Raw genomic sequence first — 13382 nt, 5'->3', positions numbered from 1 at the left:
AACAACTCTGATGTACTCCTTACCAACAGTCACTGACCAAAAGAACACACTGACCATAAAAACAACTCAGAACTCATATCCAAAAATGGCCTGTAAACACATGAAAACATTTAACCTCATCAATAAGTCAGCATAAATCACAGAATGTATGAGAGACATTCTTCACCCACCAAACTGAAAACTATAAAGCATATAAATAACACCAAGTTATTGGTGCAGGGATTGTGAGAAAACCATTCCAATGTAATGCTAATTATAAACTAATACAACCTTTCTAAATAATAATCAGGTGGTATGTATGAATAGCTTTAAAATATTTTAGCCAATAATTTTATTTTTAGAAATCTATACTAAATAATCATAGATAATTCTAGATCCTGAACAAAAAACTGTATATAGGGTTAATTCCTTTTTAATGCTAATATAGTGTTATGCACATATATCAAAAGTCAACGAAGACTTGCTCTATGTTATCATCATTCTTGCATTCTGCTTTCCCTATTATTTTGTAGTTTTTCACTTCTGATTCAGTTTTTGTTTTCATAAGGCTTGTCTGTGTGTTTAATGTTTAGTGCCCAATCTTAAAATTTCTAACAGGAAATGTGTGCTCTGAGCATAGTATATTACATAATAAGTCATGCACAACTTAAATTACTGCATTTTATTATTCTACCTACAGAAGAAACTTCTAAAAACAAATACATCTTAGGTATAGGTGCACAAGGTGATAGTCAAACACCCTACAGTTACTTTTGCCATCCCCCCTGAGAAATGGGTTCTTTTAAAAGTATATGTATATATATACCAGTTGATTCAAAGTGCAAGTGTGAATTTATGTCTTTTTCTTTCTTTACGAAACAACTTTGCACATCCATTTTATCTGAAACAAGTGATCGGTAGAAAGAACCCATCAATACAGCACCGACTCACAAGCTGATCTTAAATACCAACCAATAAACCCGCTTTCCCCTCTCCTCAACTGAGGTCCCTTACAGTGGAAGGAAAACTCTTCAAAACCCTGAACAGGTACCTCTGATTTTGAGTACAATTTAAAATCCTTGTATTTGGGGCGCCTGGGTGGCTCGGTCAGTTAAGCATCTGCCTTTGGCTCAGGTCATGATCCCGGGCTCCTGGGATCAAGTGCCCTGTCGGGCTCCCTGCTCAGCTGGGAGTCTGCTTCTCCCTCTCCCTCTGATCCTCCCCATCCCCTCATGCTCTCTCTCAAATAAATAAGTAAAATCTTTTAAAATAAAATAAATAAAATCCTTGTATTCAAGATTAGACAAATTTTCAAGCATGAATGTACCCCCCGTGGAACTCTATCCTGACATACTTTTGGGAAAGAGGAACATAAGTAAAAAGTAATTTTCGGAGGGCAGCTCTTAAGTGGATGAAAGAGAAGGGTCCGCCCCACTGTACAGTGACAGACCTGAAGGCACAGAGTCACTCAGTTTCTCAGGGTTATGCCAGTCCAAAAGCATCACAGGGAAAATTCCACAGAGCTACTGTGGAAGCCTCTCACCTGGTCACTCCTCCATAATCATGACTTTATCTTTTAGATCCTTGCCAACCACTACGTGTTCCAATCTAGCCCACTGTATTTCAGCTGGTATAGAAAACAACTTGGAGGATCAGCTTTCCCCAAAATAAAACTCATTATCTGACTTAAAAAGAGGAAACTAACAGGTCTATGAGCCATTTCACCTAAAACCACTTTTCCTGATACATAAATATACAGGGGAAACTTTTAACACTACAAATGCTTTTCTTAAATCCCTCTGAAAATAGATTAAGTGAAGAACAAAACTTTCCTCCTCCTGAAAGATAAAATTTCCAGATGTCTTTATACTCTGCCTGATTCATTGTCCTTTTTGTAAGAACAGATGAGTGAGAGAGAGCAAGTTAGACTGAAAAATTAGGAATTTTGCAAAAAAAAAAAAAATATCAATATCTCAATCATGTTGAACTATGCTATGAAGCTATTTCCAGAACAAAAGGGAGTGAAGCAATTAATATGTCAGCAACCATATTACAAAACATTTCTTTATTCTTAGGTTCCTCAGAAGGGTGTTTAATATATAGTTCAACCCATACTTGCAAAAGTTGAGTTTCTCTAAAAAGCCACTCTATAAAAATGTGCTCCCTTGGATTTAAAATTTTCATCATTTTAAACTATAATTTACAGCATAAATAACATTCTCAAAAGCAACTAATATAAATTCATTTCCACACTGCAACAAAAGATGTCCATTTCCCTTTGAAATAATAACACAAATATTTATGATAGTGGTACTTATTGTACAAATCTGTTTAAGAGATAATCAGAGAATCACAAGAGCTTAACGCTGAGAAGGGGTCTTTTACAAGATAGCCTCCATTACAAATAAGAAAGCCAAGGCCTCAAGAGGCAATTTGTCAAGTTTACAGAATACCAAGTCACCCTTTGTGTTACTTTCATTACCAGTTAATACTATTTAATAGCAATATAGATACTATGCTTCAGTAAATAACATGCAATAAACTAAATGAATGCCTGCCCCAAATTACTCATCTCATAAGTGATTACATTACGATAACAGCCAAGTATGGCATATGAATTCTGTATTAAAATATTGAAGAATAAGGAGAATTTTAAAGATAAAAAGTGAAGTTTGTCTCTGAACAATCCCGATGAACGTAAAAGAATAATGAAAGCAACAACGTAAGAGCAGTAGGATGGAAAGAAGCTGATCAGATCATCAGGAAAGGACAAGGGTCCCTCGTGCTAAGACCAATGTAAACATGAAATTAACATTAGTGCCTTTAACAATAGCCCTGCACTGAAGCAAACACTTAGACTCCATCTGTAGCAATTTCAGATTACATGCGTGGAAGTCAGTGTCCCTCACAAGGGAGCTATTCCAACCATCCTCTTCACCACAGGCACCATTCTTCCTCAGTTTTCAAATACCCTCATGCCCTCCTGGACCCTGCTGTCTCCTCAGCTTGTTTTTGTTTTGTTTTGTTTCTCTCCATGAAATTGCATAAGGGGCAGACAGTATCTGTTGCTCCCACATCTTGTGACTTGCTCTTTAGACCGTGTCAGCACCCAGAAGATTCTTTTGCCCCTGCTCCTTAGGCTCTCCTATAGTCTGCTGTCCTCAGGGTATCTTAAATTTTACCATATCTCAAGTCACATTCATTGTGTCTCCTACATTCCTTTCAAAAAGCATGCCCCTGATTCCATTTATATGAAATGTCCAGAAGAGGCAAATCTATAGAGACAGAAAGTAGATTAGTGTTTGCCAGAGGATGCAGGAAGAAGGGGGATTGGGAGTGACTGCTAAGAGGCACAGGGTTTCTTTCTAGGGTGATGGAAATGTTCTAGAATTAGATAATAGTGATGGTTGCACAACACTGTGCATATACTTAAAGCCATCAAATTGCATGGTGAATTTTATGTTATTTGAATTTTATCTCAGTAAAAAACTGCAAATTAAAAATAAATGAAAATAAGCACATTCACAATGCTGTACACCTACACACACACACACACACACACACACAGGGTGTCCCTCCTTCTAACTTTCCTTTCACCTTGCAAAATAATAAACTCCCAAAGGTGGAATTATTAAAGCAGAAGCCAAATGATCATCTGTCAGCAATGTGCTATTCAAGAGCTAACTGGAGTGAGGGGAAAATTACACTAGATTACCTTGAAGGATTTTTCATCTTTAAGTATCTATGTCACAAACCAAAATGAAGAAATGAGAACCAGGGGAAAAATTTTTAAGTGACCAGGAAGAAAAAATATGAATCCTCTCTTCCCATTCAAAATGAGAACTGTAGAATATAATGAAGCAAAAGAACAAAAATGAAGCAGATCCAAAAAGGAAGAACACAGAATATTAAGAAAAGAATATTAAGTAAATTAAATAACGGCACAAAAACCAAGAAATGATATTCAGAGTTTAATATACCAATGCTTGTTGTGTTTATGGAGAAATTATCCCATAGTTAACCATATCTCTCTAGAGAAATTCCGAAACCTTTTTTGTCCTTGAGTGGTGAAGAAGATGTTGCAAAAAAATCTAATGCAGATGAGATTTAAATCAGATTACTACTGATGGGCATGTAACTGGGTTAATAAGGTAAACAAGGTGTGGATAACAGAAGGTTATTTTCCCCTAAACACAGCCTCTTCCCTTTAAAATCCACTAACCCAACAACCAGTGTCCTTTGTGAGGAACTTTAGAGGGGAAGACAAAAAATCATGGAGGATACAAAAAACAAAAAACTATATCTTTCTACTACAAATAAATGCCAGAAAACATCTGTAATAGTTTGTTGCAGAAAAGAACCCTTTTCTGACTACCAAATAACCAGCATTTAGTAAAATAGAGAAGAGGTATTAGTATACACATTCAATATTAGAAAAGGGGTACATTAAAATATTTGTATATTATATTTGTACAGTACATTAAAATATCTGATATATTTACCTGGTTATAAACCATAGGTTACAAGACATCAGAATTTTAAAGGAAGTCCAATTTAAATGTTATGACATCAAAGTTATCCAAATAAAAAGAAACTAAGTAAGACAACAATCCTTATACTCCCTCTAGTTTATTAATTTAGGCTTCCAAAAAAATGAAAGAAACGGAATTTCTGAGTCTATCATGAACTTCTTCCTCCTGTTTTTTATAATTAAAAACTTTTATACTGTTGTATAAAACCCTTGTGTGGTCTAACATAGGAGTCTAGGGTGTGACATTTTAATGACTCAAATTTTTTATGTATTTAGGGATCATAATCCACTCTTGTATCCACAACCATCATGCACATTACAACTTTACACCTGTGTCAGCTTCCAAGAACACAATGCCACACAACCAGCTACAGAAGACCAATCTGGAAAGAACGTGTTAAAGGAGCTTCCCCAACATTTTGTGACCAGCTCCTTTCAGAAGTGAGAAAACTGTACTTCACAATCATATTCCAAACAGTGATCTGTTGACCAGCAGCCTCAGCACCCACTTGAGATCTTTTTAGGAATTCACGATCTCACCTGAGACCTACTGTTTGTGAATCTGCTCTATTATTGAAGAATATTAAATTCTGTTATAAAGGTCAAGAAAACAAATGAATGGATGAAACTCGTAAGTGATGGTCAGTAATGGTAAGTAAGCTAACAGCTTAGGAGGTAAAGGCAACACTCCGAGGCTCAATTAGATATAGATAATAAGAACTTATAAGCTTCTAAAACGAAGGCCAAGTTCTTAAGATATGTTAAAAATAGGTAAGTTAGTAAGCTGTAAGACATTCCAAAATAGAAAATATGATGGAACAAACAAGAGGTTCACTTGTAGAAAAGAAAAGGATGGAATGACCAAGTCATCATCGTGCCATCTCCGGACTGCCAGACACGCCATCTCTGTATCAGCCACCCACCGAGGACGCCCAGCCTGGTCTTACTCCAGACCCGCCGGTGCCTGTCCCAACAAACACAAAGAAAACCCAGGGAAACTGGCAAAGCTACAGCTGTATGTAAGTGTACTTGTACCCTCTCTCGTCTGTAGAGCAAATACCATGATATCATGAGCTGAGGGGATTATTAGTATCTGGAGCCCTTGCTCAAAATCAGCTGTGGTCCTCATAACCGCACCCTCAATGGGAAGGGTGATGTGAAAGCGAGAAGGTCGGGACATAGGAATATCGCATACCCGGGCCTCAGGTCATAGGTCGTGTGGTCCTTCCAACCTTTGCACCTTAGCTGTGTTAACTTTCCCCATGGCTTTCCTCTTGCTTCTGGCTGTTTAAACTGATTTGATAAATACTGTGATTCAAACATTTAACTTGCTGAGCCTATTCCATAACCCGTGGGAAAGCCGATGGTCTACTTGGAGGCTAACCTTTGCATCAAGGTGATTTCCCCCAAAATACCTACTGAATCAGAAATCTGCATTTTAAAAGATCCCCAGGTGATTCATGAGCATATTAAAGTTTAAGAGCACTGAGCAAGACTATCTGAAGAAAGAGAACGACAGAAATTTGGATCTCAGAACTATACTCTGAACACCATCCCGAATAAAAGGTCTCATATATGCCCTGTGTACCAACTCAGAGCCCCAAAAGAGAAAGAGAATGCTAAGGGACCCACTTTCAACAAGTATCATGTAAGATTTAGAGAAGCACTGCTGCCCTTGGTGATTCTCCTTTGAACCCCAGCTCTGTAAAGCTCCATACAGTTGGAGAAAACACTCAGAAAAATACAGCAGAACATAACTTAACATCAACCCTGCAATCCCCTTCTTGCTAAGGGAATTAGGAAAATACCCTTTTTCTTCTATGCTATGTTTCAAGAACATCTATCCAAAGGACATAAGGGTCCCAGAAACAGAGAAAGGGTTATGACTGCCTTAAAAAGGTTACAGGGACCTTAGAAAGAGAATCCAAGAACAGTTCAGCAGAATAGCCTGAGAAGCATCCTTAACGGGCTATCCACTCCCCACCTCCCAGCAGTTCCTGACCTGATCGGCTCCAGTCATTTTATGTATTTATTACATTTTATTGTATATTGCACTGTTCCCCACACATAGTAAGGGCTCAGTAAATGTTCCAAATTAATAGAAAACAATAATGAAAAATATCACCCCTTCTCGCCTGGATTTATTTAAAGCAAATCTAATTAATTCAATCTCTTGGTTTTGAGAAATTCCTGAGAATGAAGGCTAATTCCAGATCTCAGATTAGCATGGTTCATAACACTCTCTCATTCCGTATCTCAAACTTGGATTTTATATTTTCCATTATTAATCAATTCCAGTCTAATTTTCCACAACACTGTGAAACATGTCAATCTATCCACTAAGAAACAATCCATTTCTAAATGTCACCAACAATTATGTATAAGTAATATGCTACACAGGAAAGATCAGATATCATTTTGATGCTTTTCTAGGTCCAGATTTAAGACATCTTAGGAAAGTATCTATTTAAAACATCTACAGAAGAACTGAAATAAAAACTGAGGAAATGATCACACACACACAAAGATCATAAACAAGATGTAAAACGAAAGTCTAAAAGTGTTGAGAATATTTACTCTAGTGAAGAATAAGATGAGAATATCAGGAAAAGAATATAAAAGTTCTAGAGATCATTTCTATAAAGAGTATGTAACCTATGGTTGCTGAAAGAGGGATATGTTTAAATTTCGAAAGAAAAGATTCAGGTTGGAAATCATAATCTCCCATTCCACAAGGGAATCTCTACAAAAAGAATAAGAAAACATACATAGGGAATGGCTCAGCATATTCCCTTCCAAATGGTCTATCAAATCCTATTCAATCCATGCATTTAGCACGGCCAAGGACAGTTACAGTCCTCAGAGGACATTAGACTTTTCAGCACAGGTTTTCAGACTTTTTACATGGGTTTTAAATACCAACTGTTGAAGAACTGACTTCATCAGCTCACACAGGAAAGAGGTAATATTATAGATTTGTGTCTTCTACATCTAACAGCATGAGCACAGACACATGATAAGCTTTCAATAAATACTTGCTGAATTTCATTATTACCACCCTCTGAGGCAAAAATCCTCATTGGAGAATAATCTAAACACTACCATCACCAGCACCAGTAGAAAAGTAGTTCTCAAAATTTCCAAGTGAATCCACTTACATGTTAAACAATGAGAACAAGAAAGAGTAATTGTCTTATTCATTACAAAGGGCTAAGAATGAATCTTCTGTTTGCAAACTTAATCCACTCTAACTAGTACTGTTAACTGCCCATAAAACCTGGTGCATTATCTTTGTTTCACAAACCTTATGCTTGATGTTCTTGATAAAATGTGTTACAACTTATATGTATGTACTCTATTTCATTCTTTATTATATAAAATAGTTTATTATATGAAAATTAAAAGGCAAAATGCTTTTTGTTATAAGCAATAGCAGGAAAAAAAATCACTTGAATTTCAGAATATCATACTCCAAACCTGGTTTGTTCACCAATGAACAGCCATATTTCAATGAGAAATCCTTTAAAATGCATTAAACCCAACACCGTGCGTTATATTTTGTGCAGCACGGGACCCAAATACAAGGCTGGTGCCCCATTTGGTTGAGTGGGTAGTGTTCTACTTGATAAATTTTTGTAAGCTGCTATTCCCCCATTAGGGAGTTAGTCACTGGTTTTAACAAACTCCTTGAAGAGTTCATTTCAGTTATTCCTGCCTTGCTCAATGTGAAACAATTTAATCTTATTGCTTTCTTCCTAAGGGGTAGAAAGATGATGTTCAAAGGAAAGCACTTGGACAGGGAACATGCATGGTGAAATTAAGGAGCTCTCTGGGCAGGCCTGAAGGAAAGACACCTCTAAAGAGAGAGCCTAAGAATGGGGGGTGGGGGTGGAGGGGAATAGAGGGGAAAGGTTCACAAAGTAAAGTGGGAAAACACAGCAAAGAAACTTAGCTTACTCAGAAACCACACTCACATCTCTAGTTATTTTAAACATAGTGTAACTTGGCATGGCCCATTCTGATCCAGAACTTTTGTCTTACACTAATGAAATGAAAGTCTGCCTACTAACACCTAAAATAATTTCATAGATTATTACTTCATTTCAAATTAGTATTTCATAATTAAAGCAAAGTCAAATTTCTCTTTGCTTTGTAAATTATCTCTCTTACAGCCTTATATGGAAGTTTCAAAAGATGGAAATAACAATAGACAGTGATTTCAGATTCTTTTAAAAGATACCATATCAAATTCCAAGTCTATCATATATACACACTGGACAAGCTAGGAGTCCCTAGAAAGTGGTTTCCAACTACACATTCTACCACCACAACCCTTCAGATTCCCCTAGAAGGGCATGCCAGATCTTAGGACAGAGGCTGATGGGCAAGTACACTTTGAAAAATCACTCCAGGAGACTGTGATACTCAACCCACCACCTCCTGCCCCTCCCGCCATTATCAGCTAATAATGTTTCACCACCCGCCACTGATGTACATTGTGTTATTTCTTCTACACCAAATGTTAACTAAATGAAGTCATCAGAATAGAGCATCTGAATTCAAATGGCATTTATCCAGCTTTTAAGAGGTCAAAACATATATGTGAATGCCAAATCAATTTAATTTCCTTTCATAAAATTTCATTTCAGGACTACATCACAAATTCTGAACTCAAAGCTACTCACAGTCACAGCTTTCCAATTAAAGTATTTAAGTCCGCTAAGACATTTCCATGAATCAAACTTTCACTACTAAGTAGCAATACAAAAAAGAAAAAAAGTTAAGTTCCTACATTCTTCACAATCCACTTACACTTAAGTAAGAGAGAACTCGGATTTTTTAAGCAATTAAATAAAGACTATTATTTCAAGGTCAACCATACCTCTCTCATTATACATTATGCCTCATAACCTAGAGTGTCCAGATTCAGAAAATTTTATTACTTATGGGGACTTTTAGTGAAACTAGTTAAAGAGGTAATTCTATTTCAAACTAACACTCCTGGTTTTCAGTGTTCATATTATTCATACTCCAGTCCAATGGAATGTATCTCACAATCCCCAAACTTCTTCAACTTTACTATTAGTCAATACTGGTTTAAGCAACCATAAAGCATATTAGGAAATACGTGGACACCTCCGAAACTTCTAAAATCACTTGACAACATGTGTATATCAACAACCGTGAATTCCTTATAGTTGTCAAATCTATTCTACATACATTTAGGCCCAAATACTAAGAAAAAAAAAAAAAAAACTTAGAAAAAACTTCAAAAGCAAACTGAGAAAACATACTTACCTTAATTGGAGCACTACTAAACTTAATTTTCCTATTTGCTGGGATGTCTTCTTCTTCTGGCAATCCAACAATTTCCGAGTATTCCATATCAGGTTGATAATAATTGTTTTCATCACTCTCTTCCTGCTCATCCTGCTCAGTGCCTGTCTCTCCCCAGTCTGAATTATACCTGGATCTTACCCTGTATACATTATAGTCACTGTGCATGTAAACATGGGTACTCTCAAAATGATCTGAATCTTCAGGTACTTCCTTTCCACACCTGGACCCAGAAGCAGCAGCAGAGGTAAAATCACCACCTGCAAGGTCTTTCTTCTGATGCATTGCTGCCTCACTCCCAACTAAATTAGCTTCGGCGTCTTCTAAAGGTTCATTCTGTGGTGAAGGGATTTCTGACTCTGGCATTGCCTTATTTTCAGCACAAGGTTCTTCAGGAATGTCTCTGTCAATCCCGACAGGAGTCTCTTGGTTAGATGTGGAGTCCTCGGCGTCCTTGCTCTGCTGTGTCTCTTCACTGGGCACTGGGGCTAGAGAGGTACTTTTCAAAGCCACTTCTGGTACTGGAGTTGTATGACCCTTCTGAGCATCCTCTGCATCATCACCGTGTTTGCTTGGAGGAGCCCAAGAATTAGAATCCTTAAGGTGACCAAAGGTGTCAAGATTTGTAACAGTAACAGATGGTAGATTCAGGGGATAATGCCCAGTCACGGAGTAGTCGTTGTTCTCTGCCTTCTCAGAAACAATGGCACTGGGGGAATCGGTGTTCTCAAATACTGCACTCAGTTGACTCACAGTTGGGGAGACAGCCTCTGTCCGGGAGCTAAGGCTGTCCAAGGAATCGGTACTGCCTCTGTTGGACTTCGAGCCACCCCATTCATCCTGAGGTTCACTCCCTCCAGGTTTCTCTCTCTTTGGGGAATAGCGGTTGTTTTGTCCTGATTCATGCCCACTTCTCTCAAACATCTTCCGAGTTTCTGTGAACTTAGAATATGAAGGGCCATCGTACATTGTGTCAAATCTACTGATTCGTTCTGAAACGGAGGACTCCAACTTGACAACTGAGCCATCTGTTTTTTCCAGAAATTCTTTGGGCCTCATTCTTCTCTGCGGAGACGAAGGTCCACCTTTCCCCCTTGTTTTGGCAATGACTGCAGCATTTTCATTGGGTTCCATACCCATCTGCATGAATAGATTTTTAATTCTGTTGACGTTGGAGCCATATTTCCTCCCCCTGCTCTGCTGGGAGCCCTCACCTTCTTTTGTTTTTTGTTCCCCATCTGACTTGGGTTTGTCAAAGGTACTTTTCAGTGCCTGGAACTCAGTTCTATAAGCATTCCTGTGAGGAGAGGCACTTCTGAGAGTGGTTCGTTCACCTGAAGACTCGGTTTTCAACATTTTTACTTCAGGGGTGAAAAGCCAGTGTTCATAATGATCAGGAAAAAAAAACCAAAAAAACAAAAAACAAAAACAAAACACCTCTCTTCTCTAATCACCAGTATTTGGTCAAGAAAAAGTACCTCTCAAATGGCATACTGTATCAGTGATCCTCCCAACAGGTGTATTAGGAAATTATTCAGTCAAGAGTTACACAAAATGGCTTTTTCAAAGCAAGACTAGAGGTTCATCTGTAATAGAAAAGAATGAATTTCTAAATTCATTTACTTATTTGAACTTAAGTTTCATCAATTAATAATACACTTTTGAAAGTGGCTTAGCCATATGTCAAACAGAAAAAAAAAATTACTTATTGGAATGGGAATTTAAAAGCCAAGTTATACCTCTGATTGGTCTTGGGTAACAAAAATGTTTCAAACACAATTTGGAGATCCCTAGAGAAATCACACACTAATACACAAGTCACACATAAGTACAAGTACACTACGTTAGCCTAAGTTTCTGTTGCTTTTGTGAATGACCTTCAAAGAAACCAGCAGCTCACAGATCTTTAAGATATCATCAAACTGTTCAGAAAAAAATGAATTTCATTTGGGATGCTCCACATCAGGTAGAATTTATTCTTTCTGTGTAAGCACAATTAAAAGTTTGGATTCTATGTTTCCAAAGTCCAAAAGATGCCTACAGAGGCTTAACTCTCTCTGGTCCAATATTCTCATTTACAGCATTCCCAAAGCAACATTAGTACATTTTCAGACCAAAACAAGCAGAAGAAAGTTCTTAAATGAAAATAAGTTTCACTCTAAGTGCACTCACATCTAATACCTGGAAGTTTCCTAAGAGTGGATACTATTAATTATAGAGTGAGATGTAGACTATCATGGGAATAAATGCAGGAGAACGTGACGATCAGAAAGCAAGTATCACATGAAACCTCTTTTCATAGTCCTGATTTGTTTACTCCCACTTGCCTCTTACTACGAGCTCAAAACGCAACGCAATACATGCTCGCTGGTCTCCACTAGCCCACAGCTGGATTTTATATCAATATGCCATTAATCAAATATTTCAAGATCTGCTGAGGCGCAGACAATGTAGTCCTAAAGATTTTTCATTTTGTTTTTTGCTTTGTTTTGTCTTTCAATATCAGGCCGAGCCACATCACCCTCACGCACAATCTTCGACTTAAACCGCCTCCGAACTCGGCTTCTGGCCCAGCACGCATGCATGGCCCATGCAGACAAACAAGAAAGGCTTGAGAGTGTGGTGCCTGTTTTTTGGTAAAGCATCGACAATCGCCTTGTCCCCTGACATTTGCTGAAGCCTTACACACCCTCCCCTCCCCCCTACACAGCCGCCCCACTCCCTCCCCCGGCCAATTCGAACCCGCGGGGGGCGGGGGCGGGGGCGATGGGGCCGCCGGGGGACTCAAAACCTGCCCTCACAAAAGACAAACATAAATAACACCAACTTGAGAGGCAGCCGGTTCCCAAGCCTGGTTCGGGACGCAATCCCTCGGCCCCGGGGCAGGGCCGGGAAAGCAGGTGACGCCAAGCGCTATGGTAGGAGGTCGCAGTCTAGCTTTGTGCCAAAAAGCACCTGAAGTCCTAACACATTGGCTGCGGCTCCCGGCGGCTGCCAGGCGGATCCCCGCGTGGCACGGGGAAAGCCGAGCTCCCTGGCCACATTAAAAAAAAGAAAAAGGAAAAAAATTGCAGGGTAATGATAATAAATCCCTTTGTTTTTCCTCCCAACGTGCCAGGAAACAATAGATCCCACTGATAATGCCTCCGATCCTCGCCCTATCGCTCCCCAACCACAACCCACCCCCACCCCCCGCCTGCAACTCAGCCTTTGTACGTCCCGATGTTTTTCCTCTTCATCGCCACCCTCCCCAACTCCTCGCCCCGCGCACTGCCTCCCCCTTACCGAGCGGGAGCCGCCGCCGGCGGGGAGGGTCGGGCGGCCGCGGCTCCCACCCCCCCTTCCTCAGAGGCGCCCCCCGCCCCACGGTGGCCGCGGCTCTCTCCGCGCCGGCCGGCTCGGCGCCCCTCCACCCGCCGCTCACGGCGCAGCGCGGAGGGCGGCTGCGGCGGCCGCTTCCAGTCGCGCCGCGGCCCCCACGCGCGGCCAGCCGGCGGCGGGCGGCCCCGGGAGGCGCGCGGCGCTGCCCAACGCC

The 13382-nt window shown here is 39.5% G+C and overlaps 1 protein-coding gene across 1 annotated transcript in view; it reads right to left on the bottom strand.

The window, feature by feature from the left end:
* PPP1R9A (protein phosphatase 1 regulatory subunit 9A) overlaps positions 1–13382 on the bottom strand; it is a 299948-nt gene that overhangs the window by 285878 nt on the left and 688 nt on the right. Inside the window, exon 2 of the mRNA XM_035021390.1 lies at positions 9809–11433. Within this exon, the coding sequence (XP_034877281.1) occupies positions 9809–11203 (1395 nt within the window). The 5' untranslated portion in view covers positions 11204–11433. The remainder of the gene's footprint in view (positions 1–9808; positions 11434–13382) is intronic.

The sequence above is a fragment of the Mirounga leonina genome, unplaced genomic scaffold (genome assembly GCF_011800145.1).
Source record: "Mirounga leonina isolate KUSES-001 unplaced genomic scaffold, KU_Mleo_1.0 Mir_174, whole genome shotgun sequence".
Lineage (NCBI taxonomy): Eukaryota > Metazoa > Chordata > Mammalia > Carnivora > Phocidae > Mirounga > Mirounga leonina.
Note: the sequence above shows the minus strand (reverse complement) of the source record. Positions and strands in the feature narration are given on the sequence as shown.